Source organism: Oncorhynchus gorbuscha, linkage group LG06 (genome assembly GCF_021184085.1).
Source record: "Oncorhynchus gorbuscha isolate QuinsamMale2020 ecotype Even-year linkage group LG06, OgorEven_v1.0, whole genome shotgun sequence".
In the NCBI taxonomy this organism is placed as follows: Eukaryota; Metazoa; Chordata; class Actinopteri; order Salmoniformes; family Salmonidae; genus Oncorhynchus; species Oncorhynchus gorbuscha.
In genome coordinates this window covers 78,751,247-78,776,363 of record NC_060178.1, presented here as the reverse complement: position 1 = coordinate 78,776,363, position 25,117 = coordinate 78,751,247, and the positions used below count along the sequence as shown (strand labels likewise).

At 42.9% G+C, this 25,117-nt stretch overlaps 1 protein-coding gene across 3 annotated transcripts in view; it reads left to right on the top strand.

Moving 5' to 3' along the window:
- The window catches only part of LOC124038377 (leucine zipper putative tumor suppressor 2 homolog), a 124,479-nt gene extending 99,585 nt beyond the window's left edge, over nucleotides 1–24,894 (top strand). For all 3 annotated transcript variants that reach the window (XM_046354190.1, XM_046354189.1, XM_046354191.1), the window contains 7 exons: nucleotides 8,492–8,724; nucleotides 9,312–9,720; nucleotides 15,224–15,940; nucleotides 16,339–16,461; nucleotides 16,815–16,961; nucleotides 17,095–17,610; nucleotides 17,751–24,894. In XM_046354190.1, the coding sequence (XP_046210146.1) occupies nucleotides 8,531–8,724; nucleotides 9,312–9,720; nucleotides 15,224–15,940; nucleotides 16,339–16,461; nucleotides 16,815–16,961; nucleotides 17,095–17,610; nucleotides 17,751–18,038 (2,394 nt within the window). In that variant the 5' untranslated portion in view covers nucleotides 8,492–8,530 and the 3' untranslated portion in view covers nucleotides 18,039–24,894. The remainder of the gene's footprint in view (nucleotides 1–8,491; nucleotides 8,725–9,311; nucleotides 9,721–15,223; nucleotides 15,941–16,338; nucleotides 16,462–16,814; nucleotides 16,962–17,094; nucleotides 17,611–17,750) is intronic.
- Nucleotides 24,895–25,117: the final 223 nt, after the last annotated feature.

The following is a 25,117-nucleotide window of genomic DNA, read 5'->3' as shown; positions in this document are numbered from 1 at the left end:
AGTAGATGGTATCGAGTACAGTATATACATATGAGATGAGTGTGTAGACAAAGTAAACAAAGTGGCATAGTTAAAGTGGCTAGTGATACATGTGTTACATAAGGATGCAGTCGATGTTGTAGAGTACAGTATATACATATGCATATGAGATGAATAATGTAGGTGTGAATGAGGACCCAAAAGCGACTTGGCGAAAACAGAGTTTTTAATCCAGTAAAGATACTTTACAAAACAAAAGGCATAATACTACTCGTAAAGACGAGAACAGACTGGAGACTTGATCAAGAACTGCAGGTTGCCTCGGGAAGGCACTTGAACCTAGCAGACTCAGACACCTGCTCACCACGCAGCATCTGAGGGAAACACGACACGACAGGGCAATACATAGACACAGCACGGTGAATTCTAGACAAGGATCCGACAGGGCAGGAACGGAAAACAAGGAGAGAAATAGGGACTCTAATCAGGGAAAAGGATCGGGAACAGGTGTGGGAAGACTAAATGATTGATTAGGGGAATAGGAACAGCTGGGAGCAGGAACAGAACGATAGAGAGAAGAGAGAGCGAGAGAGTGAGAGAGGGAGGGGGAGAGAGAGGGATAGAAAGAGGGAAAGAACCTAATAAGACCAGCAGAGGGAAACGAATAGAAGGGGAAGCACAGGGACAAGACATGATAATCAATGACAAAACATGACACCTGATTTCTATTACTGTTAGCTAACCTGTGTAATATTCACATAAGCTCAGTGTAACGGCGTTCGTCTGTTGAAGGAAGAGAGTCGGACCGAAATACAGCGTAGTGGTTACTCATGACTTTAATGAAGGAAAACGGAACGATACATGAAATAACTCATAAATACAAAAACAACAAACGAAACGAGAAACCTATTACAGCCTATCTGGTGAACACTACACAGAGACAGGAACAAACACCCACAAAATACAAAGCGAACTCAGGCTACCTAAATACGGTTCCCAATCAGAGACAACGATAAGCACCTGACTCTAATTGAGAATCGCCTCAGGCAGCCAAGCCTATACCACACCCCTAATCAGCCGCGATCCCAAATAATACAAACCCCAATACGAAACACAACATAAAAACCCATGTCACACCCTGGCCTACCCAAACATATAACAAAAACACAAAATACAATGACCAAGGCGTGACACTCAGAACCACTTGTTTTGCAAACATGGTCCTGTCTTATCAATTACTGTGTTGATCAATGGATAGTTCGTTACCTCTGTCAAATTATTATGTAGCTTAAAGTTATGTTTGTAATTGTTTTTGCAGTAAAGATGGTGACGGTACAATAAAACACATATACAATAGGCCTACATCTAAAAATACTCACGTATGTACATTATGCCTTGAATCTTTTATTCCGGGCCGGGAAATCTGCTCCTTTTACTCTCTGTTCTGAACGCACAAGTGACCAGTTCTTTTATCCTTTGGCCATAGCCTTATCCTACTCGTCCTCTGTTCCTCTGGTGATGTAGAGGTTAACCAAGGCCCTGCAGTACCTAGCTCCATTCCCATTCCCCAGAAGCTATCATTTGTTGACTTCTGTAACCGTAAAAACCTTGGTTTCATGCATGATAACATTAGAAGCCTCCCCCCTAAGATTGTTTTATTTACTGCTTTAGCACACTCCGCCAACCCGTATGTCCGAGCCGTGTCTGAATCCTGGGTGAGGAATGCCACCAAAAATCTTGAAATGTCCATCCTTAACATTTTCCAACAAGATAGAACTGCCAAAGGGGGCCGGAGTTGCAATCTACTGCAGAGATAGCCTGCAGAGTTCTGTCATACTATCCAGGTCTGTGCCCCAAAAAATCGAGCTTCTACTTCTAAAAATCCACCTTTCCAGAAACAAGTCTGTCACCATTGCCTCTTGTTATAGACCCTCTTCAGCCCCAGCTGTGCCCTGGACACCATATGTGAATTTATTGCCCCCTATCTATTTTCAAAGTTCGAACTGTTAGGTGAACTTTGAAGATGCTTAACACCCCGGCCGTCCTACAATCTAAGTTAGATGCCCTCAATCTCATACAAATTATCAAGGAACCTACCAGGTACAACCCTAAATCTGTAACCATGGGCACCCTCTTAGATATCATCCTGACCAACTTGCCCTCTAAATACACCTCTGCTGTCTTCAACCAGGATCTCAGCGATCATTGCCTCATTGCCTGCGTGTGTAATGGGTCCGCGGTCAAACGACCACCCCTCATCACTGTCAAATGCTCCCTTAAACACTTCAGCGAACAGGCCTTTCTAATCGTCCTGGCCCGGGGATCCTGGAAGGATACTGACCTCATCCCTTCAGTAGAGGATGCCTAGTTGCTCTTTAAAAGTGCTTTCCTCACCGTCTTAAATAAGCATGCCCCATTCAAAAAATGTAGAACTAAAAACAGATATAGCTTTTGGTTCACCCCAGACTTGACTGCCCCTTAACCAGCACAAAAACATCCTGTGGCGTTCTGCATTAGCATTAAATAGCCCCCGCGATTTTCAACTTTTCAGGGAAGTCAGGAACCAATATACTCAGTCAGTTAGGAAAGCTAAAGCTAGCTTTTTCAAACAGAAATTTGCTTCCTGTAGCACTAATTCCAAAAGGTTTTGGGACACTGTAAAGTCCATGGAGAATAAGAGCACCTCCTACCAGCTGCCCACTGCACTGAGGATAGAAACATTGTCACCACCGATAAATCTACGATAATCGAGAATTTCAATAAGCATTTTTCTACGGCTGGCCTTGCTTTCCACCTGGCCACCCCTGCCTCAGGCAACATCTCAGCACTCCCTGCAGCAACTTGCCCAATCAACAGCCTTGGCTTTTCAAATGACTGCCTCGTCTGGTTCACCAACTCCTTCTCAGATAGAGTTCAGTCTGTCAAATCGGAGGGCCTGTTGTCCGGACCTCTGGCAGTCTCTATGGGGGTACCACAGGGTTCAATTCCTGGGCCCACTCTTTTCTCTATATAGAGAGAACAAGGGAGAACAAGTATTTGATACACTGCCGATTTTGCAGGTTTTCCGACTTACAAAACACCATGGGTCTGTAATTTTTATCATAGGTACACTTCAACTGTGAGAGACGGAATCTAAAACAAAAATACAGAAAATCACTTTGTATGATTTTTAAGTAATTAATTAGCATTTTACTGCATGTTATAGAAACCTTTGTTTGCAATTACAGAGATCATACGTTTTCTGTAGTTCTTGACTAGGTTTGCACACACTGCAGCAGGGATTTTGGCCCACTCCTCCATACAGACCTTCTCCAGATCTGGGTAAAACCCCGCCTTATCTCAGCTCACTGGTCACTTTAGCAACACCCACCCATAGCATGCGCTCCGGCAGGTATTTTTTGGTCATCCCCAAAGCCAACACTTGCTTTGGCCGCCTTTCCTTCCAGTTCTCTGCTGCCAATGACTGGAACAAATGGCAAAATCACTGAAACTGCTGTCTTATATCTCCCTCTCTAACTTTATTCATCAGCAGTCAGAGCAACTTACCGATCACTGTACCTGTACACAGCCAATCTGTAAATAGCACACCCAACTACCTCATCCTCATATTGTTATTTATCCTCTTTCTCTTTTGCACCCCAGTATCTCTACTTGCACATCATCATCTGCACATCTATCACTCCAGTATTAATGCTACATTGTTATTATTTCGCCTCTATGGCCTATTTATTGCCTACCTCCCTACTCTTCTACATTTGCACACAATGTACATATATTTTTCTATTGTGTTATTGACTGTATGTTTGTTTATGTGTAACTCTGTGTTGTTGTTTTTGTCGCACTGCTTTGCTTTATCTTGGCCAGGTCGCAGTTGTAAATGAGAACTTGTTCTCAACTGGCCTACCTGGTTAAATAAAAGTGAAATGAAAATCATTAAAAATATACATTATATTAATAGCAGGACACTGTAAAGTCCATTAACCTTCTGAAGAGTATGAATTAGCTTGTTTGAGAAAGTTTGAAACCTAAGCAAGCTACCTACACATTGTTTGAAGTACAATAGACCAACATAGATACTGTAGTAGGTCAAAGCTGTGTGCTGGGAAACCTTGGTAGAGCCTGGGGGAAGTACTGTAGGTATTGTGGTGCTCATCTGATGTAAACTTTCTTCATTTTTTCAGCTTCAGACCAATGCCTAATTCTCACTTAAAACATTGTTTTTGTGTTAATGGTACATTATACAACATTTCCACATGCAAAGTCTGATATTTTTTTTGCAACTGAAAGGCTGTCATTGTAACATGTAATGCGGCCTCTGACAAAAGGTCTGGACCTTAATGGCACAGGTGGTGTGCTTGCATGACTGAGAGAATTTGATCACTAAGGCAGTTACAGAGTTACTATTATTTCTTTCATTTTAAAAGATCTTGATTAGCAAAATGAAATGTGGGGTTCTGACCTTAACAAGTAGCCCAGGACCAGTGGAAGCAAATTAGCACCATAACATCAAAGATCCACCACCATGTTTTACAGGAAGTATAGGGTTATTTTCTGCTCATGCATTCTCATTTCGATGCCTAACACACCACTGGTGTGCGTGAACAATGAGCTCGATTTGGACGTCATCCAACAAATGTAAATGCTTGGAGTTTGTTTAACCACTTTGGTACTTGGATCTGGAACCGGTGCTTTGGTCAGATGACATGAAAATCAAGCTCTATGGCCATGCACACCAGTGGTGGATTTGGTGTCAAAATGAGAATGCTTGAACACAAAATTACCCTCTTCACCCATCCTGCTCAGTATCTGTGTGCACACCAAACACTAAGCAAACAGGAGTAAGTCTTAAGTGTCCTTATTCCCAATATATTTGGTATCTCTGCTGCACCTCTTTCTTTCTCTGTCTGGAGCAACGTAGACATTCCGAAACTCTACAAAGATTCTGTGAGATTCCAGAGGTGACTCAGATATCAGGAATAATCCTTTCCTCCCCGTGGCAACCCTGGCCTTATTAACAGACTGGATCAAACTTACTTATAACGGGATTATACTGCCCAGTCACGGATCCCATTCCAGTCACAAATCCTATCAGGGTAGAGGTAAAGATCCTCTGTCACAACACTACCCCTCAGTCTCATCAACTGTTCCATCTCCTCAGTCATCTGTCAGATGAGAGAAGGTCTTCAAAAGATGGGGAATAGAGTTGCACCACCAAACAAACTCAGGTAGCATGTTGGTTTACAGTGCTGAAATAAGGGGTAAACACAGGGAATTAACAGGAAACAACAGGCAAATAACGACAGGGTAACAATACGGTAATAATCCATTCTAATTGACATAATTTGAGTCAATTTGAGGTGTACCTGTAGATGTATTACAAGGCCTACCTTCAAACTCAGTGCCTCTTAGCTTGACATCAGAAAATCAAAAGAAATCAGCCAAGACTTCAGAAAAAAAATTGTAGACGTCCACACAAGTCTGGTTCATCCTTGGGAGCAATTTCCAAATGCCTGAAGGTACCACGTTAATCTGTACAAACAAAAGTACGCAAGTATAAACACCATGGGACCACGCAGCCGTCATATCACTCAGGAAGGAGACGCGTTCTGTCTCCTAGAGATGAACGTACTTTGGTGCGAAAAGTGCAAATCAATCCCAGGACAATAGCAAAGGACCTTGTGAAGATGCTGGAGGAAACAGGTACAAAAGTATCTATATCCACAGTAAAACAAATCGATATATCGATATAACCTGAAAGGCCGCTCAGAGAGGAAGAAGCCACTGCTCCAAAACTAGAACATTTGTTAGCAGAACTGAAAAAGTGTGAGCAAGGAGGCCTACAAACCTGACTCAGTTGCACCAGCTCTGTCAGGAGGAATGGGCCAAAATTCACCCAACTTATTGTGGGAATCTTGTGGAAGGCTACCAGAAACGTTTGACCCAAGTTAAACGATTTAAAGGCAATGCTACCAAATACTAATTGAGTGTATGTAAACTTCTGACCCACTGGGAATGTGATGAAAGAAATACAAGCTGAAATAAATAATTATCTCTACTATTATTCTGACATTTCACATTCTTAAAATAAAGTGGTGATCCTAACTGACCTAAGACAGAGAATTCTTACTATGATTAAATGTCAGAAATTGTGAAAAACTGAGTTTAAATGTATTTGGCTAAGGTGTATGTAAACTTCTGACTTCAACTGTAGCTACTAAAAGCCTTGTTTTGTGGTTGGCCCACATACAGTATTGTCACGAATATTACCGAAGGTGACTCCCCTTCTTGTTCGGGTGGTGCTCGGCGGTCGTCGTCGCCGGTCTACTAGCTATCACCGATCCGTTGTTCTGTGTTCCTTTGGTTTTGTCTGATTGGTATCACCTGTTTCTTGTTTGGTTGTTAGGGGGGGGAGTTATATAAGTTTGTTCAGTCCCCTTCTGTTTCGTGCGGGCTTGTTCGTCTGTTCTGTGTTTGAGTGTATTTTGTTTGCATTTTCGGGTTTCGCGCTGTCCGTTATTATTTCTGATCATTTGTTTTCCTACTTTTGTTCATGTTATTTTTCCTGGACATTAAAGCGTGTTTTTCCCACATCTTTTTCTCTCTGCGCCTGACTCCACACCTCTTCACTCATTTATCGTAACAAGTATGATGTAGTTTCTCAAACGTTTCTGTTGAATAAAAATTCTTTCTACATTCTATATGAGTATACAGTTTTATTGAGAACAGGTGAAATGGCCTTGAATACTTACTACATAGTTTGTGCTTATTAGCCTCTAGTATTTATAGTTCTTAAGTAACAAATACTTGTTTCTACATAACAACCAGGAAAATGTGGCACCCTTTATATTGTTATTTAGCAGCTAGATACTAACTATGAACGGGCTATTACCCTGTCATTTCTGTGTTATTTCTCGGTCGTTTCCTGTTATTTCCCTGCCGTTACCCCTTATTTCATCACTGAAGTGCAACCCAACATCGTTTGGCACTTTGCTTAATGTTTAAGGTGTTTTCTATAAAGGAATACTTCTATAATACTCATACTTGAAAATGTGTTAAACTGCTTTACATAAGCTTCCAAAGAAAGAGAGACTTGGATGTTTTTTCGCATGTTTTTGTGTCATGCTTCCAAATCACCCTATGCTAGTTGCCTTCACTGCCTCTGAAGCAAAGGAGCGCTCACCCACTTTCTCAGCATGTTTTGGAGAGGAGAAGGTGGAGGGGGTGTTGAATTTTTGCTCACTAGTGAAAGAGAAGGGGGCAGGGAATGTGTGTGTGTGTGGGAGGAGGAGTTGCATGCGAGGGAGGAACTTCATAACTTTTGAAATAAGCAGTGAACAACATCAGAGGGAAATGAAATCTGGGGCTTTGTATCCCAGAGCAGCAGGAACAAAACCAGGCTCCTGGAAGTCAGGGAGGAGAGAGTAGGGAGTCTGCCCAGCTACATCCCACTCCTGCTGTGGTCACAGGGTTAGGGCTGGGGGGGATCACCTACCATCCCGGATGGTCTACTAATGCCATTATCCCAGGCAGAGTAGACCTTGGCTGGGGCTGAGGAGAGGGGTGGGGGTGGATGGGGGAAGGTATATGGAGGACATGATCCATGGTGATTCTGGTCTGGGAAATGGTCAACTTCTTGCATAACACACACACACCGCTGAATTTTGCTTGCATCTTCATATGTGCACACACACACACACACACACACACACACACACACACACACACACACACACACACACACACACACACACACACACACACACACACACACACACACACACACACACACACACACACACACACACACACACACACACACACACACACACACACACACACACACACAAACAAACACCTCCAGTGGAGAGTCATTGAGGTGTTAGAGAGTGACCAGTAATTGATAGAGTTGTTGAACAACCCTGACACTACTCGGTTATTACTCCCTCAGTAGGTGTCCTCCTCAGAACCTAGGAATCCCCAATTTCTTTCTCCTTCTCTTTGTCCTCATTTCTCCACCTATATTTCCTCCCTCTCTCTCTGCTCCCTATCCTTTCTCTGACTGTTGGCTGAATATGGCCTGTGTTCCCTGCACTTGTGTACTGGACGCTTGGTATCCTGGGCAAAAACACTAATTAAATTTGGCATAGAGTTGATGGGTGTCCTGCCTGGAAGCCTCAGGGAGAACTGGGCTTTGAAGTACTATATGTGGGACAGTGAGTGTGTGTGTATAATATGTCCCCTCTCTGTCCCCCAGGCAACTCACACTAACATAATACTGTCTGGAAATGAAATGCTTAAACACGAAGCACACAAACACACACACAATTCTACACATTCACCCACATTCTTACTGTCTCGTTAAATCAGATTTTTTAAAACGTAATATTTTGAATGTTGAAGGGAAAGGATGGGAAATATGTTTGACTATGACCTGTAACAAGGATCAGCCTTAATAATGTCCCAATGAAGTGTACTTAAAATTAAACTTTTCTTCCCCTCTCTCTTGATGCAGAGTGTGTGTTCAGTGTATGTCCGGCCTTGTCCAGGTACCATGGCTCTGGTTCAGACCCTGCCTGTGTCCACAACTGACCACCCCAAGCCTCCTACCGGCCTCGACATCATCTCCCTCTCCCCCGTGGTTGGAGGGCCCTGTGGCCCCGGAGCCACCATGGGCTCCGTCAGCAGCCTCATCTCTGGCCGGACCTATCAGGAGCAGCGACACTGCCGGGCCGCCAGCGAGTTCAGGTAGGGTGCTACTCATTAGTCGTGGCCGGGTGCCAGTCTGTTTAAGTGCTCTTACCTACTTTATTGTTGTTCTGGTCAAGCCAAACATGGTTGGAAAATAAGTGACAAGGAGTTGGCACGATAGCACAAACAGACTGACACTCAGGCTATATTGGTCGTGGATGAGATGATTTCCTAGCCTGGGTTCCAGTTTTTTACCTTGTTTCTGCTCTCTTGCCAACTCCTGGGATTGTCATGCCAAACAAGAGCACAAACAGATCTTGGACCAGGCTAGTGATTCCTCCCTTACTGGCTCCTGAGTGGTGCAGCAGTCTAAGGCAGTCCTCTCGATGCTAGAGGTGTCACTACAGACACCCTAGGTCAAATCCAGGCTGTATCACAACCGGCTGTGATTGTGAGACCCATAGGGCGGCGCACAATTGGCCCAATGCCGTCCGGGTTTGGCTGGTGTAGGCCGTCGTTGTAAATAAGAATTTGTTCTTAACTGACTTGCCCAGTTAAATAAAGGTTACTTTTTATAGAATGAAAAATAACTATTGTAAAAATGCTATATACTGTAATTCCAATAAAAATAATTTTTATTTCAGCACTAAGACACGCCATAACACCCCAACCACCAGCTGTTTCAGGCTCCAGGGTGATAGCAACACCCTGCACAGCGCAAGCTCCTTGGAACAACTACTGGTCATCAACAACCAGACCCAGATCCAGATCACACAGCTCCAGCCCCCGCCACTGCCCACCAAGAAGCAGCCCCGGACAGGTAACTCTGCTGGTGGGGCAGGGTGTGCGGCTGGAGGTGGTGGTGGTGCAGGGAATGGAAACTATGGGTTTGTGACTGACGTGGTGACTGTAGGAGACTGGAATGATAACCATGTGGTGGCGGTCGGGAGTCCGTGTAGCGACTCGGAGGAGCAGAGGGATAACCGAGGTCTCAACGGGAATATTGGCGGTCCGCCGCCCAAACTCATCCCTGTGTCGGGAAAACTGGAGAAGGTGAGTGTCAGAGGGGGATTCCCAAAATGTCAAGTGGTTCCCGAGGTTGTCATATCTGCGTATCCCTAATAAGTCCTAGTCAAGAAAAGACCATCCCAACTTCCCTTTGATAAGGCCCATACATTTCATTGTGTTATCATTACTATACTTTTTTTCTTTCTCAGTTGTAAGTTTCATTTGTAAAATCCTCACTAAGCTAATATACAGAACATAGAATCTAGCTAGCTAATAATACTTCTAGCTAATGGTGTAGTAAACATTCAGTACCTCACTATTACCTAACTACTCCCAGCTAAAATAAGCAGCACTGGTGGTGAGGTGCTAGGCCAACTACAGTACCAGTCAAATGTTAGGACACACCTACTCATTCCAGGGTTTTTATTTACTTTTAAAATGTTTCTACAGCGTATAATAATAGCGAAGACATCAAAACTATGAAATAACACATATGGAATGATGTAGTAACCAAAAAAGTTTGAAATATATACAAATCGAAATGTATTATGTATTTGAGATTCTTGAAAGTAGCCACCCTTTGCCTTGATGTCAGCTTTGCACACTTTCGGCATTCTCTCAACCAGCTTCATGAGGTAGTCACCTTAAATGCATTTCAATTAACAGGTGTGCCTTGTTAAAAGTTCATTTGTGGAATTTCTTTCCTTCTTAATTGAGCCAATCAGTTGTGTATTTTATTTTATTTTACCTTTATTTAACTAGGCAAGTCAGTTAAGAACATATTCGAATTTTCAATGACAGACTGGGAACAGTGGGTTACCTGCCTGTTCAGGGGCAGAACGACAGATTTGTACCTTGTGAGCTAGGGGATTTGAACTTGCAACCTTTCGGTTGCAAAGGTGTATGGGGTGGTATACAGAAGATAGCCCTATTTGGTAAATGTCCATATTATGTCAAGAACAGCTCAAATAAGCAAAGAGAAACAACAGTCCATCATTACTTTAACACATGAAAGTCAGTCAATCTGGAAAATGTCAAGAACATTTCTTCAAGTGCAGTCGCAAAAACCATCAAGCAATATGATGAAATGGCTCTCATGAGGACCGCCACAGGAATGGAAGACCCAGAGTTACCACTGCTGTAGAGGATAATTTCATTAGAGTTACCAGTGCACAGCATATTTCAAGACAGTTGGAAAGCATTCCAGGTGAAGCTGGTTGAGAGAATGCCAAGAGTGTGCAAAGCTGTCATCAAGGCAAAGGGTGGCTACTTTGAAGAATCTCAAATATAAAATACATTTTGATTTGTTTAACACTTTTTTGATTACTACATGATTCCGTATGTGTTATTTCATATTTTTGATGTCTTCACTATTATTCTACAATGTAGAAAATAGTAAAAATAAAGAAAAACCCTTGAATGAGTAGGTGTGTCCAAACTTTTGACTGGTACTGTATATGCTAACATTATTTTCCATAAATCCTCTCTCTCCTCTCTCTCTAATTGACTGTTAATTTCTATTGATCGAGAGGGAACCTTATTCACAGCTCAGACAAAGCCTGTAATAGATAATTTAACACTAGGAGAGCGTGATGTTGACTCAAAACAAAATAACTTTTTTAATTACTCAGACATTTTTAAAGTCATGTCACCCCCCGTCCTTGACATTTCCTAACTAAGTCTATATAACACATTGTCGTTGTTATAATCTTAATTTTATAAATGTAATTTGTGTTATAAGCACTTTTAAAAGGTATATTTTTCTGCCCCTCATTCACCGAAAATTATTCACTGGCAGTCAGTCTGCGCAGCTGATGATGGCGCATCAAAAATACACCTAAACTACATTATATATTTTTAAAAGTATTTGGACACCCCTTCAAATTGGTAGATTCTGCTATTTCAGCCACACCGTTCCTGACAGGTGTATAAACTTGAGCGCACAGCCATGCAATCTCCATAGACAAACAGTGGCAGTGGAATGGCCTCAGTGATTTTCAACGTGGCACCGTCATAGGATGCCACCTTTCCAACAAGTCAGTTGGTCAGATTTATGCCTTGCTAGAGCTGCCCCGGTCAACTGTAAGTGCTGTTATTGTGAAGTAGAAACGTCTAGGAGTAACAACGGGCTCAGACGCAAAACGTACGGGACCGGCGAGTGCTGAAGCACGTAGCACGTAAAAAACATCAGTCCTCGGTTGCAACACTCACTACCAAGTTCCAAACTGCCTCTGGAAGCAACGTCAGCACAAGAACTGTTGAGAGCTTCATGAAATGGGTTTCCATGGCCATGCAGCCGCACACAAGCCTAAGATCACCATGTGCAATGCCAAGCATTGGCTGGAGTGGTGTAACGCTCACCCCCATTGGAATCACACTTCATCATCTGGCCGTACGACGGACAAATCCTGGTTTGGCGGATGCCAGGACAACGCTTCCTGCCCCAATGTATAGTGCCAACTGTAAAGTTTGGAGGAGGAATAATGGTCTGGGGCTGTTTTTCATGGTTCAGGCTAGTCCCCTTAGCTCCAGTGAAGGGGAATCTTAACTCTATAGCATACAATGACATTCTAGACAATTCTGTGTTTCCAACTTCGTGGCAACAGTTTGGGGAAGGCCTCTCCTGTTCCAGCATGACAATGCCCCGTGCCCAAAGCGATGTCCATACAGAAATGGTTTGTCGATATCGGTGTGGAAGAACTTAACTGGCCTGCACAGAGCCCTGACCACATCTAACACCTTTGATGAACTTGAACGCCGACTGTGAGCCAGGCCTAATTGCCCAACCTCACTAAGCTGTTGTGGCTTAATGGAAGCCAGTCCCCGCTGCAATGTTCCAATATCTAGTGGAAAGCTTTCCCAGAAGAGTGTGTAGCCTGTTACAAGAGCAAAGGGGGGTCAACTCCATATTGATGTCCATGATTTTGGAATGAGATGTTCGACGAGCTGGTGTCCACATGCTTTTGGTCATGTAGTGTATATTGACTAATTTCATATAGAAATCGAGTTTCTTGAAAGACTAGATTTAATTGATAATAGTCTGATGGGTGAGAGTATTATCAATATGAAGAATCTGATGAACAGCGGCAGCTTGTTATTGACACAGAGGCTGGTAAATGGAGTGCAAATCGTGACTTTTAAAAATTCCCCTACAGAGTCACATGCAGGTAAAACGTTTGAATGTCTATATAGTATCAGAAAGTACAGATTCTGCAGTTCCACATTGAATATTCTTGCCAAACAACTCTTAAAAATTACCTGTTGAGCTCTATTTCCTAAACTTTTTGCCAGAATTACCATGATTCCAAACTTAAAATATGCCATTCTTTTCTTTTGAAATGTATTTTCTTAAATGCATAAGGTTCCTTAAGACCTGCCCTTAATGAATGAATTGTGAATGATCTTTGTGATTGTGTTTATTTAATGGATTTGAACATTTGAATTGTGGTGTTTTAGTGTTTTTTGTTTGTACATACAGTGCATTCGGAAAGTATTCAGACCCCTTCCCTTTACAGCCTGATTCTAAAAATGGATTTTAAAAATTAAATCCTAATCACCCTACACACAATATCCCATCATGGCAAAGCGAAAACAGGTTTTTAACATTTTTGCGAATGTATAAATAAAATAAACAGAAATAGCCTATTTGCATAAGTATTCAGACCCTTTGGAATGAGACTTAAAATTGAGCTCAAGTGCATCCTGTTTCCATTGATCATCTTTGACATGTTTCTACAACTTGATTGGAGTCCACCTGTGGTCAATTCAATTGAGTGGACATTGAAAGGCTCACACCTGTCTATATAAAGGTCCCACAGTTGACAGTGCTTGTCAGAACAAAAACCAAGCCATGAGGTCAAAGGAATTATCCGTAGAGCTCCGAGAGAGAATTGTGTCGAAGTGCAGAAGGATTCCAAAAAATGTCTGCAGCATTGAAGAACAAGAACACAGTGTCCTTCATCATTCTTAAATGGAAGAAGTTTGGAACCACCAATACTCTTCCTCGAGCTGGCCACCCGGCCAAACTGAGCAATCGGAGGAGAAGGGCCTTGGTCAGGGAGGTGACCAAGAACCTGATGATCATTCTAACAGAGCTTCAGAGTTCCTCTGTGGAGATGGGAGAAACTTCCAGAAGGACAACCATCTCTGCTGCACTCCACCAATCAGGCCTTTATGGTAGAGTGGCCTACTGTGAAGCGTGGTGGTGGCAGCATCATGCTGTGATTATGTTTTTCAGCGGCAGGGCTGGGATACTAGTCAGGATTGAGGGAACAATATACAGACCAAAGTACAGAGAGATCCTTGATGAAAACCTGCTCCAGAGCTCTCAGGACCTCAGACTTGGGCGAAGGTTCACCTTCCAACAGGACAACGACCCTAAGCACACAGCCAAGAAAATCCAGGAGTGGCTTCTGGACAAGTCTCTGGATGTCCTTGAGTGGCACAGCCAGAGCCCGGCCTTGAACCCGATCGAATATCTCTGGAGAGACCTGAAAATGATGGGGTATTGTGTTTTTGAGATTGAGATTTTTATTTGATTTGATCCATTTTTAGAATAAGGCTGTAACGTAACAAATGTGGAAAAAGTCAAGGGGTCTGAATACGTTCCAAATAGCCTGCAGTTGCATAAACTAATGAAATTGCTATTATGTTCCCTGAAATACATTTTCTTTCATATTCTAATGTTACATTCATGAACAGAAACCAATTGTCATTTTTTCAATAGCATGTGAAATCTATTTATTAGACTGTTAAAATGTTGACGTTTGTTCAAAATACGTTTTTGGCCCGAACGGGGGCCCAGTGAGGCCAGGCTTTTCAATTGTTAACAATCAATCACCTCACACCTTATAATCAATGTCAGAGCTGTCTTACATTCACTGACACACTCACTGAGGCCTGAGGGAAATCATTCAGAAAACTGCTTACCGGACCTGTGTGTATAGAGCTGTCTTTTTCTGTCTCTTTCTCCTTTCTTGATCTGTCCCCCCTTCTCTCTCTCTCGCCTTTCTCTTCCTGCCTCTTTCCTCTCCCCCTCTGTCTCCCCGTCTCCCTGTATTCCTCTTTCTTTCTATCTTTCTCCTCTCCCTCTCTCTCTTTTCATCCACCCTCTCTCATGTCGTGACATATTCAATGAGATGTGAGAAAAATCATTAGGAAAACTGCTTACTGGAAACCAATAAATAACAATTAAACCAATCAGAGCCTTCGGAATGACCTTCCACCCTATCAGTGTCCCTGTCTTTGTTGGGAGGAGACCAGGCATTCCTAATTAGCAATGCTGATATCACTAACATCAGTTTCTTTTATATTTCCTTTGTTTTATCATACCTTTATTTAACCGGAAATCCCAATTAAGGGTTGCCCAGGGCTGTGGTTCTATGTGCGTTTGAGAGGGCCTTGATTAGATTCCCTTTGATAGGGCCTATCAGGCAATAATGAAAAAAACAAACATGATAATAATTCATTAACCATAGTTGAAAACACAATGTAATGATGTCTGTACTTTTCTGTAAGAACCATTAACAAATACTGTCTTCCATTACAGAACATGGAGAAGTTTCTGATCCGTCCCACTGCGTTCAAACCAGTGGTCCCCAAGAACCGTCACTCGGTGCAGTACCTCTCCCCGAGGCCAGGGGGCAGCCTCTCTGAGAGCCAGGGCAGCCTCAACCTCCTCCTGCCCCTACCTATCAATGGGAATAACGGAAATACTGTGGTCAACAGCCCGGGGAGCTACGGAAATGTCGTATCTCTGCTCTGCTCCTCCTCTTCCTCGGACAGCAAAAGGAACTCGTACAGCGGAGGACGCAATGCTCGCAGCAGCCAGTCCTGCTCCATGTCAGACTCTGGCCGTAACTCCCTGTCCAGCCTCCCGACTCACAGCAGTACCGGTTACAGCTTGGCCCACAGCGAGGCCTCTGGGTCTGGAGGGTCAGGGGTGGGCCTGGAGCCTGGGGCTGGAAGAACTACTACTACCAACGTAGGAGGGTCGGTGACCCACGGAGTTCACAGTCACTCAACCTCCCACGGTCACTCTAACTCGGACAGCGGGCGTTCGTCATCCAGTAAGAGCACGGGGTCGGGGTCGCTGAGCGGGCGCGGCCAGCCCCTGTCGGACAGTGGGTCGTGTGGGCACTCACCCCCGCCTCTGGAGGGGTACGAGGGGGTGATGAGGGAGCTGGAGGAGAAGCTGAGGGAGAGGGATTTGGAACTGCAGCAGCTCAGAGAGAACCTGGACGAGAACGAAGCCGCCATCTGTCAGGTGAGAGGGGAGTTTTTTTTACTTAGTAGTTGTTCAGTAGACACCAAGGAGAGGATAATTGACTGAAACAGGGAGGTCCAATAACAACCCCTTGTTTTTGTTTTCAGTTGAAAGCGCTTTATTCACTTTTTTTCTTATGGTTTACCCTAATTAACACGAGTCACACAATCCTGGTGTGACTCATGTCTGTGTAATGTAAGGGGTTTAAGCAGGCCTAAGGTGTTGCCTCGAGGACCAATATGTATAAAATGTTTCTGTTGTTTCTGCTGTTTCTATTGACTAAGCTAAATTATTCCATAGCTTTTCGAGCTGTAATAGTGCTGGTTCACAGTTTGGCCTCTGGATGTGGTATCTGTATGTAAACTCTGACCTCTAACTCCTGACCTCCTGTGCTGTAGGTGTACGAGGAAAAGCAGCGTCGCTGTGAGAGGGAGCTGGAAGAAATGAGACAGAGCTGCTCTTCCAAGATGAAACAGGCTACACAGAAGGCCCAGAGAGTACAACAGGCCTTACAACTACAGGTACAATCTACAGTATAGATAGACAGAGACAGATACAGTATACAGAAACATGGATATACAGCGACATAGATACAGAAACGTAGTATACAGACAGAGCAGTTTTTCTAAGATGAAACAGGCTCACAGAAGGCTCAGAGAGTACCACATGCCTTACAGCTACAGGCAACAGACAGAGATACAGAGATAGCTCAGTCAACTTCATTTGGGAAGTAGGACCCTGTTTTGTATGACAGCAAGTTACTATTGTTTGTACTATTTGTACTATTGTTTGAAATGTTGCTGCTATTTTGGTAGCATCTCCTGATTTTAGGACTGTCAAAATGCGACCCTAACTGTCTGTGTCTCTACTTCAGGTGTTCCAGCTGCAGCAGGAGAAAAAGAAACTTCAGGAGGACTTCTCCTCTCTGCTGCAGGACAGGGAGGTGCTGGAGAGGAGGTGTGCCTCCATACAGAGAGAACAGATCCAGTTGGGACCGCGCCTAGAGGAGACGAAGTGGGAGGTGAGACACTGAGGAGGAGAAAGGTCAGGAGTTTAGGGGTCATGGGTTAGGGTAAGTGTGAGGGTCAACGTTGATTCATGTACACAGTTTCGAAGTAAGAGAATATTCACAAAATATGCACCCTCCCACCCAGGTGTGTCAGAAGTCAGGTGAGATATCCCTGTTGAAACAGCAACTGAAGGAGATCCAGTCAGAGCTGAGCCAGAAGGGTGGGGAGCTGGTGGTCCTGAAGTCCCAGCTGAGGGAGGCCAGGACCGACCTCCAAAACAGCCAGGCCAGGAGCCAGGAGGCTGGTTCGGCCCTGCGGACACGCTCTCTGGAGCTAGAGGTCTGCGAGAATGAGCTCCAGCGCAGGAAGAGCGAGGCTGAGCTTCTCCGCGAGAAAGTCATACGCTTGGAAGAAGAGTCGGCCCAGCTTCGAAGTGCCCTGGCCAATCAGGGAGGAGGCCAGACGCCGGCTAATAAGGGCCAATGCATGAGCCTGCCCCTCCCTCAGGGCCGTGTGAGTGTGGAGGGTGGAAAGGGGGGCCCCAGCCCCTCTATGGGTTACCGTGAGGCGGAGGAGGGCAGGCTGGTATGGGGAGGGGAGAGTGATGAGGCCAAGACTCAGAGGCAGAGTGCTGAAGCTGTGCTTGGACTCAGGCAACAGGTGGGCTCCAACGATGTTTAGACATTCTTTTGTTAATTTATTATCTGCAGAATGGTGCTTGAATAATACTCGTTTTTGCACTGATCTGTTGTGTATTGCTGGTTTTCAGTCAATCAATGAATCAATCACTTCTCTGTCAGGTGGAGAGGCTGAGGGCAGAGCTGATGTACGAGAGGAGGAGCAGTGAGGAGCAGCTGGGAGGATTCGAGGAGGAGAGAAGGGTCTGGCAGGAGGAGAAGGAAAAGGTGATCCGATACCAGAAGCAGCTGCAGCAGAACTACATCCAGATGTACAGGAGGAACAGAGATCTGGAGAGGGTGATGAGAGAGCTCAGTCTAGAGCTGGAGAACAGAGACACAGAGGACTACGACATCCACAGCGGTAGCAACGACATCCACTTTGAGGAGATGACCGCTACTGAGATCTAGAGGGGACAACAACAGGGGTGTCCTCTCGCCCCATTGAGATTTAGAGACCAGACAGAGACGTTGTCTAACCCCAGTGATATCAAAATCAAATCAAATTGTATTGGTCACATACATATGTTTAGCAGATGTTCAATGCTTGTGTTTCTAGCTCCAACAGTAGCATCTCCTGATATTTAGAGACAAGGGTGTCCTCTCGCCCCCATGACTGTTAATACCAGCACCCTGAAATGATCTGATTTCCCAATCACTGCTACTGAGAGGACTGCGTCCAAAACAGAACACTATTTCCTATGTAGTGCACTACCATTGGCTAGAGAACAGGGTGCCATTTGAAATGTGCATCTAGGATACCGAGGGTATATCTGAACTTATTCCCCTAACCACAGTACAAGCACTCTTTACTTCCCTATGGACCGTTTGCTGTCATGGACATTAAGGGAGCATCAATGTTTAAGAGTGGATCCGCTCCACTAGACATTGGGAGGCACCCTCCTCCTGGACCACACAGGAACAGCTGACTACCTGCAGTCAGAAAAGACTCCATCACATCTTTATTCAGACTTCAAAGAGAGGTTAGTGTGTTTCTCAATAGTTGAGAGTGTCTTCCTCTCCAGAGTAAGATTCACCCTCAGACCAACACATGCTCCTTGCCTCCTCACATGGGTTTGATTGCCCAGCTATAGTACCAGCACTCTTTGGGACGTATATAATGACTTTTGACTTGAGAAACAAGCAGGTACCACTCAAACCTCGCTCAGATCAGTGTATTGAAAGCAAAGGGGAGAATCGAGTCGAGTATAATCACATCTGTATGGCGCACACAGGTGTGACTGCCTGACCACCAGCACATAATGATGACATTAATATAACGATGACATCATCACCGCTCGACTGTGTTTTTCGTTCGTCCACAGGACTTTGTGCACCTTTGCACTAAAGCAATGATGTAATAACACTTTCACAATTTGTGCTGTCAATATTATGTATACAGTATTCAGTGGATCAGCAACTCATCTAGAAGTAGTACGGAAAGGACAAGAAATAATCCACTGGCCAGGAAATATGGATTTATATTCGGTGGAATTGGACTATGTAATATTTTGATGGGATGTATAAGGACTGTTGGCACACATAGCAAATGCAACTGTTCAGTTTTCAGCACTGGCTAAGAAAGGAACTGTAGTCTACATTCTTCCTTGTTCATGGAATCTTCAAACATCCTGGATTTCTATCATTGGCTGCTTGCAGCTAACATGTCAACATTCTCTTCTGTCATTGGCTGAGCCATATCTGTCAGTTGATATTGACTCTCAGCTCCCCATATCAGACTGAGAGATGTGGTGAGAAGGAAGAGAAAACCAAAAGAAGACATCAAAGGCTTAATGTGAGTGCTGTGTTGTGCTCCTCCTCTCTCTAAAGCCAATAGTCACCCTATTGTATCTTCTCTACAACCTCTCTCATGTGAATGACACAAACAGAAGCAAGTAGCACTATGAGGGAGTGATTAGCATGGGAGATATCAGCACAAATGCAACCGCTGCCCTTCTCTCTCTCTCAGCACAAACATATCAGAGGAAGAAACACACCTTAATTGGTCAACTCAAGCTGCCCGTCAAAGATATCGATGCTGCATTGGCTGCTGGGATTGTTATGGAGCCGTATTGGATCAGTGAGCATATGGTGTCACTTTTCCTTATGGTATCACAGTGAAACCAACAAAACATCCCTGTTCAACTGTTCTGAGCTCCCCCCTCCCTTGGCCTCTCTCACTGTCGCAAACGCTGGACTGTGAATACTCTACTAACGTTTTACTTTTTATTACTAGACCCCCCCCTTTCCCTCCCTCTCATCAAAAAGCCAAGTAACACTTCCTAGACTTCCTGTCCCTTTTGGCCAGTGACTGTGAGGCTCACTCACTGACACCTAGATAATGTGGATGGCAAAAGTCTGTCAAAGTCTGGGAGAGGTAATGTAGGGCAGGGTTCCCCAACTGGCAGTGATTTTATTTGGCCTCCCAAGTTTTCTGAGCAAAAAAACATATATATATATATATATATATATATAATTCTATATTTTTTAAACGTTGTTGGATATAAACAACTAAAAACACCAGCAAATCAGCTCCAGGTGATTTTAATTTTGGAAATCTGTTCCAACGCATAATAGTGAAATAGATACATGTGATCGTATACAAATGTAAACAAGGTTTGAAATAATTGTTTAAGTCAAATATATCTGTTTGGGCATTTTGCATTCAATTTGCGGTCTACAAATGATTTGTAATTATGTACCAGTCCGCTGACCATCCGCTCAAGAAAATGTCAGCTTGCGGCTAAATCTAGTTGATGATCCCTGGTGTAGGGGTTTGTGCTGGACAGTGCATGATATATTAGCCTAAGGCATGACAAACAGGTCATTATGGAACTGTTACAGTGGTTATATCAACATTTTGGCAACCACTGCCATATAAATATCATTAATAGAATGTAATTCTATTTCTATGTGGGGAACCATAGATCAATATTAGAGTCTTCAGTTGTGCTTCCTCATAAGAAGGGATTCAACTAGAGCTCTGGTCTTTTATATTACAGAGGTAAACAGAGTTTATAAAAAAGGAATCTAACAGATAAATGGAAATCAATATGATCAATGATGATGATGTATATTTTTTTTATATATAGCACCTGAAGATATTTTGTGGTAACACCAGTACCATTGTGGGTTTAATGTACAAAGTATAATAAAGAGTTCTATATATCTTTCCAGTACCACACATATACCAATGAGATGATTCAACACAATTGGAAAGGGTCTGGGAAGAGTGGCGCGAACATTGAAGCTCCACTCTTTGTTGTTGACCAAGCTGCATTATGATTTAACAAACATACAAAAATATGGGAAATATCCAGCTTTTAGCCAAGGTTTACATTGGTCAGCACATTAATGGTCATCCTTGTTCAATGCGAATGAGTTTTCATTTTGGCGGCCATTATCATCTATATCACCCAATATCCTTGTCATCGTTGTGTTTGTCATCTTCAGACTACACTTATTAACACACAAAGCATTTAATCCAAATAATATCTCAACTAAAAATGTGATCATCACATATGGTACAAACATTCATCTTCAATTTAGTCTTATAGGTCTACAAAGTTACCATTTTACAACATTCAAGATGTATCTTTAAGAGAGGAATAGAACATATTATGTTCCAGTGTGGATGTACCATCATCTGTAACACAGTCAGGTAGAAAAAGCAGCTCAGGTGTAATTCTTTTAATTGAACCTTTATTTAACTAGGCAAGCCAACTAAGAACAAATTCTTATTTACAATGACAGTCTACCACAGCCAAACCCTAACCCAGATGACGTTGGGGCAATGGGACTCCCACAGCTAGCTGTGATATAGCTCAGAATCGAACCAGGGTCTGTAGTGACACCTCTAGCACTGAGATGCAGTGCCTTAGACCACTGTAATGACTAACACAGTAGCACAGGTGTAATGGTTAACACAGTAGCACAGGTGTAATGGTTAACACAGTAGCTCAGGTGTAATGGTTAACACAGTAGCACAGGTGTAATGGTTAACACAGTAGCACAGGTGTAATGGTTAACACAGTAGCACAGGTGTAATGGTTAACACAGTAGCACAGGTGTAATGGTTAACACAGTAGCACAGGTGTAATGGTTAACACAGTAGCACAGGTGTAATGGATAACACAGTACAGGTGTACAGGTGTAATGGTTAACACAGTAGCACAGGTGTAATGGATAACACAGTAGCACAGGTATAATGGTTAACACAGTAGCACAGGTGTAATGGTTAACACAGTACAGTAGCACAGGTGTAATGGTTAACACAGTAGCACAGGTATAATGGTTAACACAGTACAGTAGCACAGGTAAAGTGAACTGAAAGGAACCCCAGTGTTAATTTTGGCACTCTGTAATAGATTTAGTCATTTTGACTTAAATATCATCAAGTCTGATTCACATTTGAATAATGATTTAGTGTAGTTATTGTCAAAATGACAAAAAGAGTGGTCCATTTTTGTCAACTAAATCCATTTTTGTCAACTTTCATTTTAGTCATTTTTATTGCCTCAGTAACTTATAGTAAACATAAATCACTGACTTCCATGTGCACAAACATACATACAGTAGTAGCCTTGTTCTACTAACATATTTTTCTGCATAAAATCATATTCTCATCCCAACAGCAGAAATATGACAAACATATATAAGAATTATTTGGCCTCGGTCGCGTCATTTCCATTTATCAATGTTCCACAGACGCCGCAGCCACATGTCCAAAAGTAGAACGGGGCACAGACGTCAGTTCAACGTCTAGTTTTGATTTACATTTGGTTGAGTTGTCAACTAGCCTGAATTCAATGTGAGATCAACATAAAATGTCATGTCATTGGATTTAGGATAAAAGATGGGTGTAAAAAAGACAACACTTCCTTACGTTGATGACTTTTTTCAAATCCAATCAGTTTTACACTTTGATTCAACTTCATCACATTAAATTATTTTTGTTGAAATGACGTGGAAACAATGTTGATTCAAACAGTTTTTGCCCAGTGGGTAATGATTTCGAACAGGAGGGAGCTAATGACTGTTTTGCCCTGTTTTGCCCAGTCCCCTGTGCTCGAGTCCAAGTCTGAGTCACCAATGGTCGAGTCACGAGTCCTGGTCCAAGTGCTCAAGTCTGAGTCACCAATGGTCGAGTCACGAGTCCTGGTCCAAATGCTCAAGTCTGAGTCACCAATGGTCGAGTCACGAGTCCTGGTCCAAATGCTCAAGTCTGAGTCACCAATGGTCGAGTCACGAGTCCTGGTCCAAATGCTCAAGTCTGAGTCACCAATGGTCGAGTCACGAGTCCTGGTCCAAATGCTCAAGTCTGAGTCACCAATGGTCGAGTCACGAGTCCTGGTCCAAATGCTCAAGTCTGAGTCACTGGCTCCACTCAAAATAAAGCCATTTACCCTGTCAGAGGTAGTGTAGTGTCAAGATGAATTTATTCAATAAATTGTTTGCTATTCCTTTTCCTTTCTATCTATGCCACCAAATGTTTGCATAGGCTACTGGTAATGTTACCAGGGCCACGTTCAGTTGCAAAACGTTGTTGAACGTTGCAGATAGAAATCCCATGAATAGAGCCAACGTTATTCCTTATTCAACATGTCAGATAGAAATGTGCTATGTAGAACAAACATGCCTATCAGAGCGTTCCGTCCTGCTGAACACGGCCCAGGTTGTTAGCTATAACTAGCTAATGAGGTAACATGACTGAACAAAGTGTAGTCTAAATAGATGGTTACTTGTCCGGTCCTAGTTTTAGAACAGATATGCTTCATGAATGTTAAATGCTCCCCGCCAATGCATGATAGAAAGAAAAAAACGTAGCGTCGGTATTATGGTTCAAACCTTTAGAGCGGTAATCTCAAGACGTTTTCTTAAACCGTGTCTTTTTCCTGCAGTCTGAACAGGCAAAAACCACAAAGGACTCTGATAATTCAAGCCACATTTCAAACCACCTTCGTAGATGGCTTGAAGTCAGATACAAATCTGATTCCTGGTCAAGTGACTTGTGTCTGAACGGGAAAATCAGATTTATTTGCCCTCAAGTGGTTTTGAAAGTTGGATAATATTTTCCTTTGAGGCTATAAAGTGTTCCTACACTATGATTTTGAACATTCAAAGCAACTGGGAAACATTCTACATAACTTCTGAGTGATGAGGAATCATGAACACCACCACAGATCAGTTCTAAAAACTATTGTTCAGTCCCATTTAGTAGTCAGACTTGAGATCATTTAGTCTCGTCTTGTTTTAGGCAACTGAAATATATTTTTTTGTTTAGTTATAGTTTTTTTCTGGTCTATTTAGTCAGTTATAGTCTAGTCAACTGCCACTGAAAAAGTAGGTGTTTTGACAAATATTTGAGTCCTTATTTTTGTTGACTAATGTAACTGTGAGGAACCCCCTCGGTGAAAGCACAGTGCACTCTGAATACCCCTTTCCACATTTCTCACTTTTCTTCATAACCCCATAATAACAATTGTCTGTGTAAATACAGTCAGTATCTAACTGAAAATGGCATACAGGTAACTGCCAAAAATAAAGGAAACACTTGTTTAAATGAGGGATACAAAGTATATTGAAAGTAGGTGCTTCCACACAGGTGTGGGTCTTGAGTTAATTAAGCAATTAACATCCCATAATGCTTAGAGTCATGTATAAAAATGCTGGGCAGTCCATTATTTTGGCTACCATGGCTATGCTCCCCCCATAGGATTACAAGGCCCTGGTCACAGGGCACAAGTGATCACTGAATGGTTTGATGAGCATGAAAACCAGATCTCAACCCAATTTAACACTTATGGTAGATTGTGGAGCGGTGCCTGAGACAGCGTTTTCCACGACCAACAAAACAACAGTGTTTTCCCTCCAATAGAGTTCCAGACACTTGTAGAATCTATGCCAATGTGCATTGAAGCTGTTCTGGCTCGTGGAGGCACAACACCCTATTAAGACTGTGTTAGTGTTTCCTTAATTTTGGCAGTTACTTCTACATTGAGTGACATTCTAGTCCTTTACTCAGGCCAAAATATATGTTTCAAATGTAGCCACTGCGACTAGACCAAAGCAACGTAACACGTTTGTTTGCATTTGTCTTGTTTCTTTTCTTCCTTAGTGTGCATAAGTATACAATTATATTTTAGTGTGTTTAGGTGTTCTGTTCCTTTATTAATCCATGGTGTTTGTAGTCATTCATGTATATTTTCATGCTGTAAATTTATTGTACAAAAGTACGTTTGTTTTTAATTAAAGATACAAAATGTCACCGTGGAGTAATGGTTGTTGGAATTTACACTGATGCACGGGTGAAAATAAATATTCTGAAGTGATGAAGGCTTTTTGGAGTGAATCCGAACTCCCTCAAATGTTCACAATCTGCCATCGCCATTGAACAAATTCATCCCAGCCTTAGTGAAAATCTGACTTCAGTGGAAGTGAAGATTTGCCCCTTCATATTTATCAGTTGACAACCAAACTACTTCCTGTAG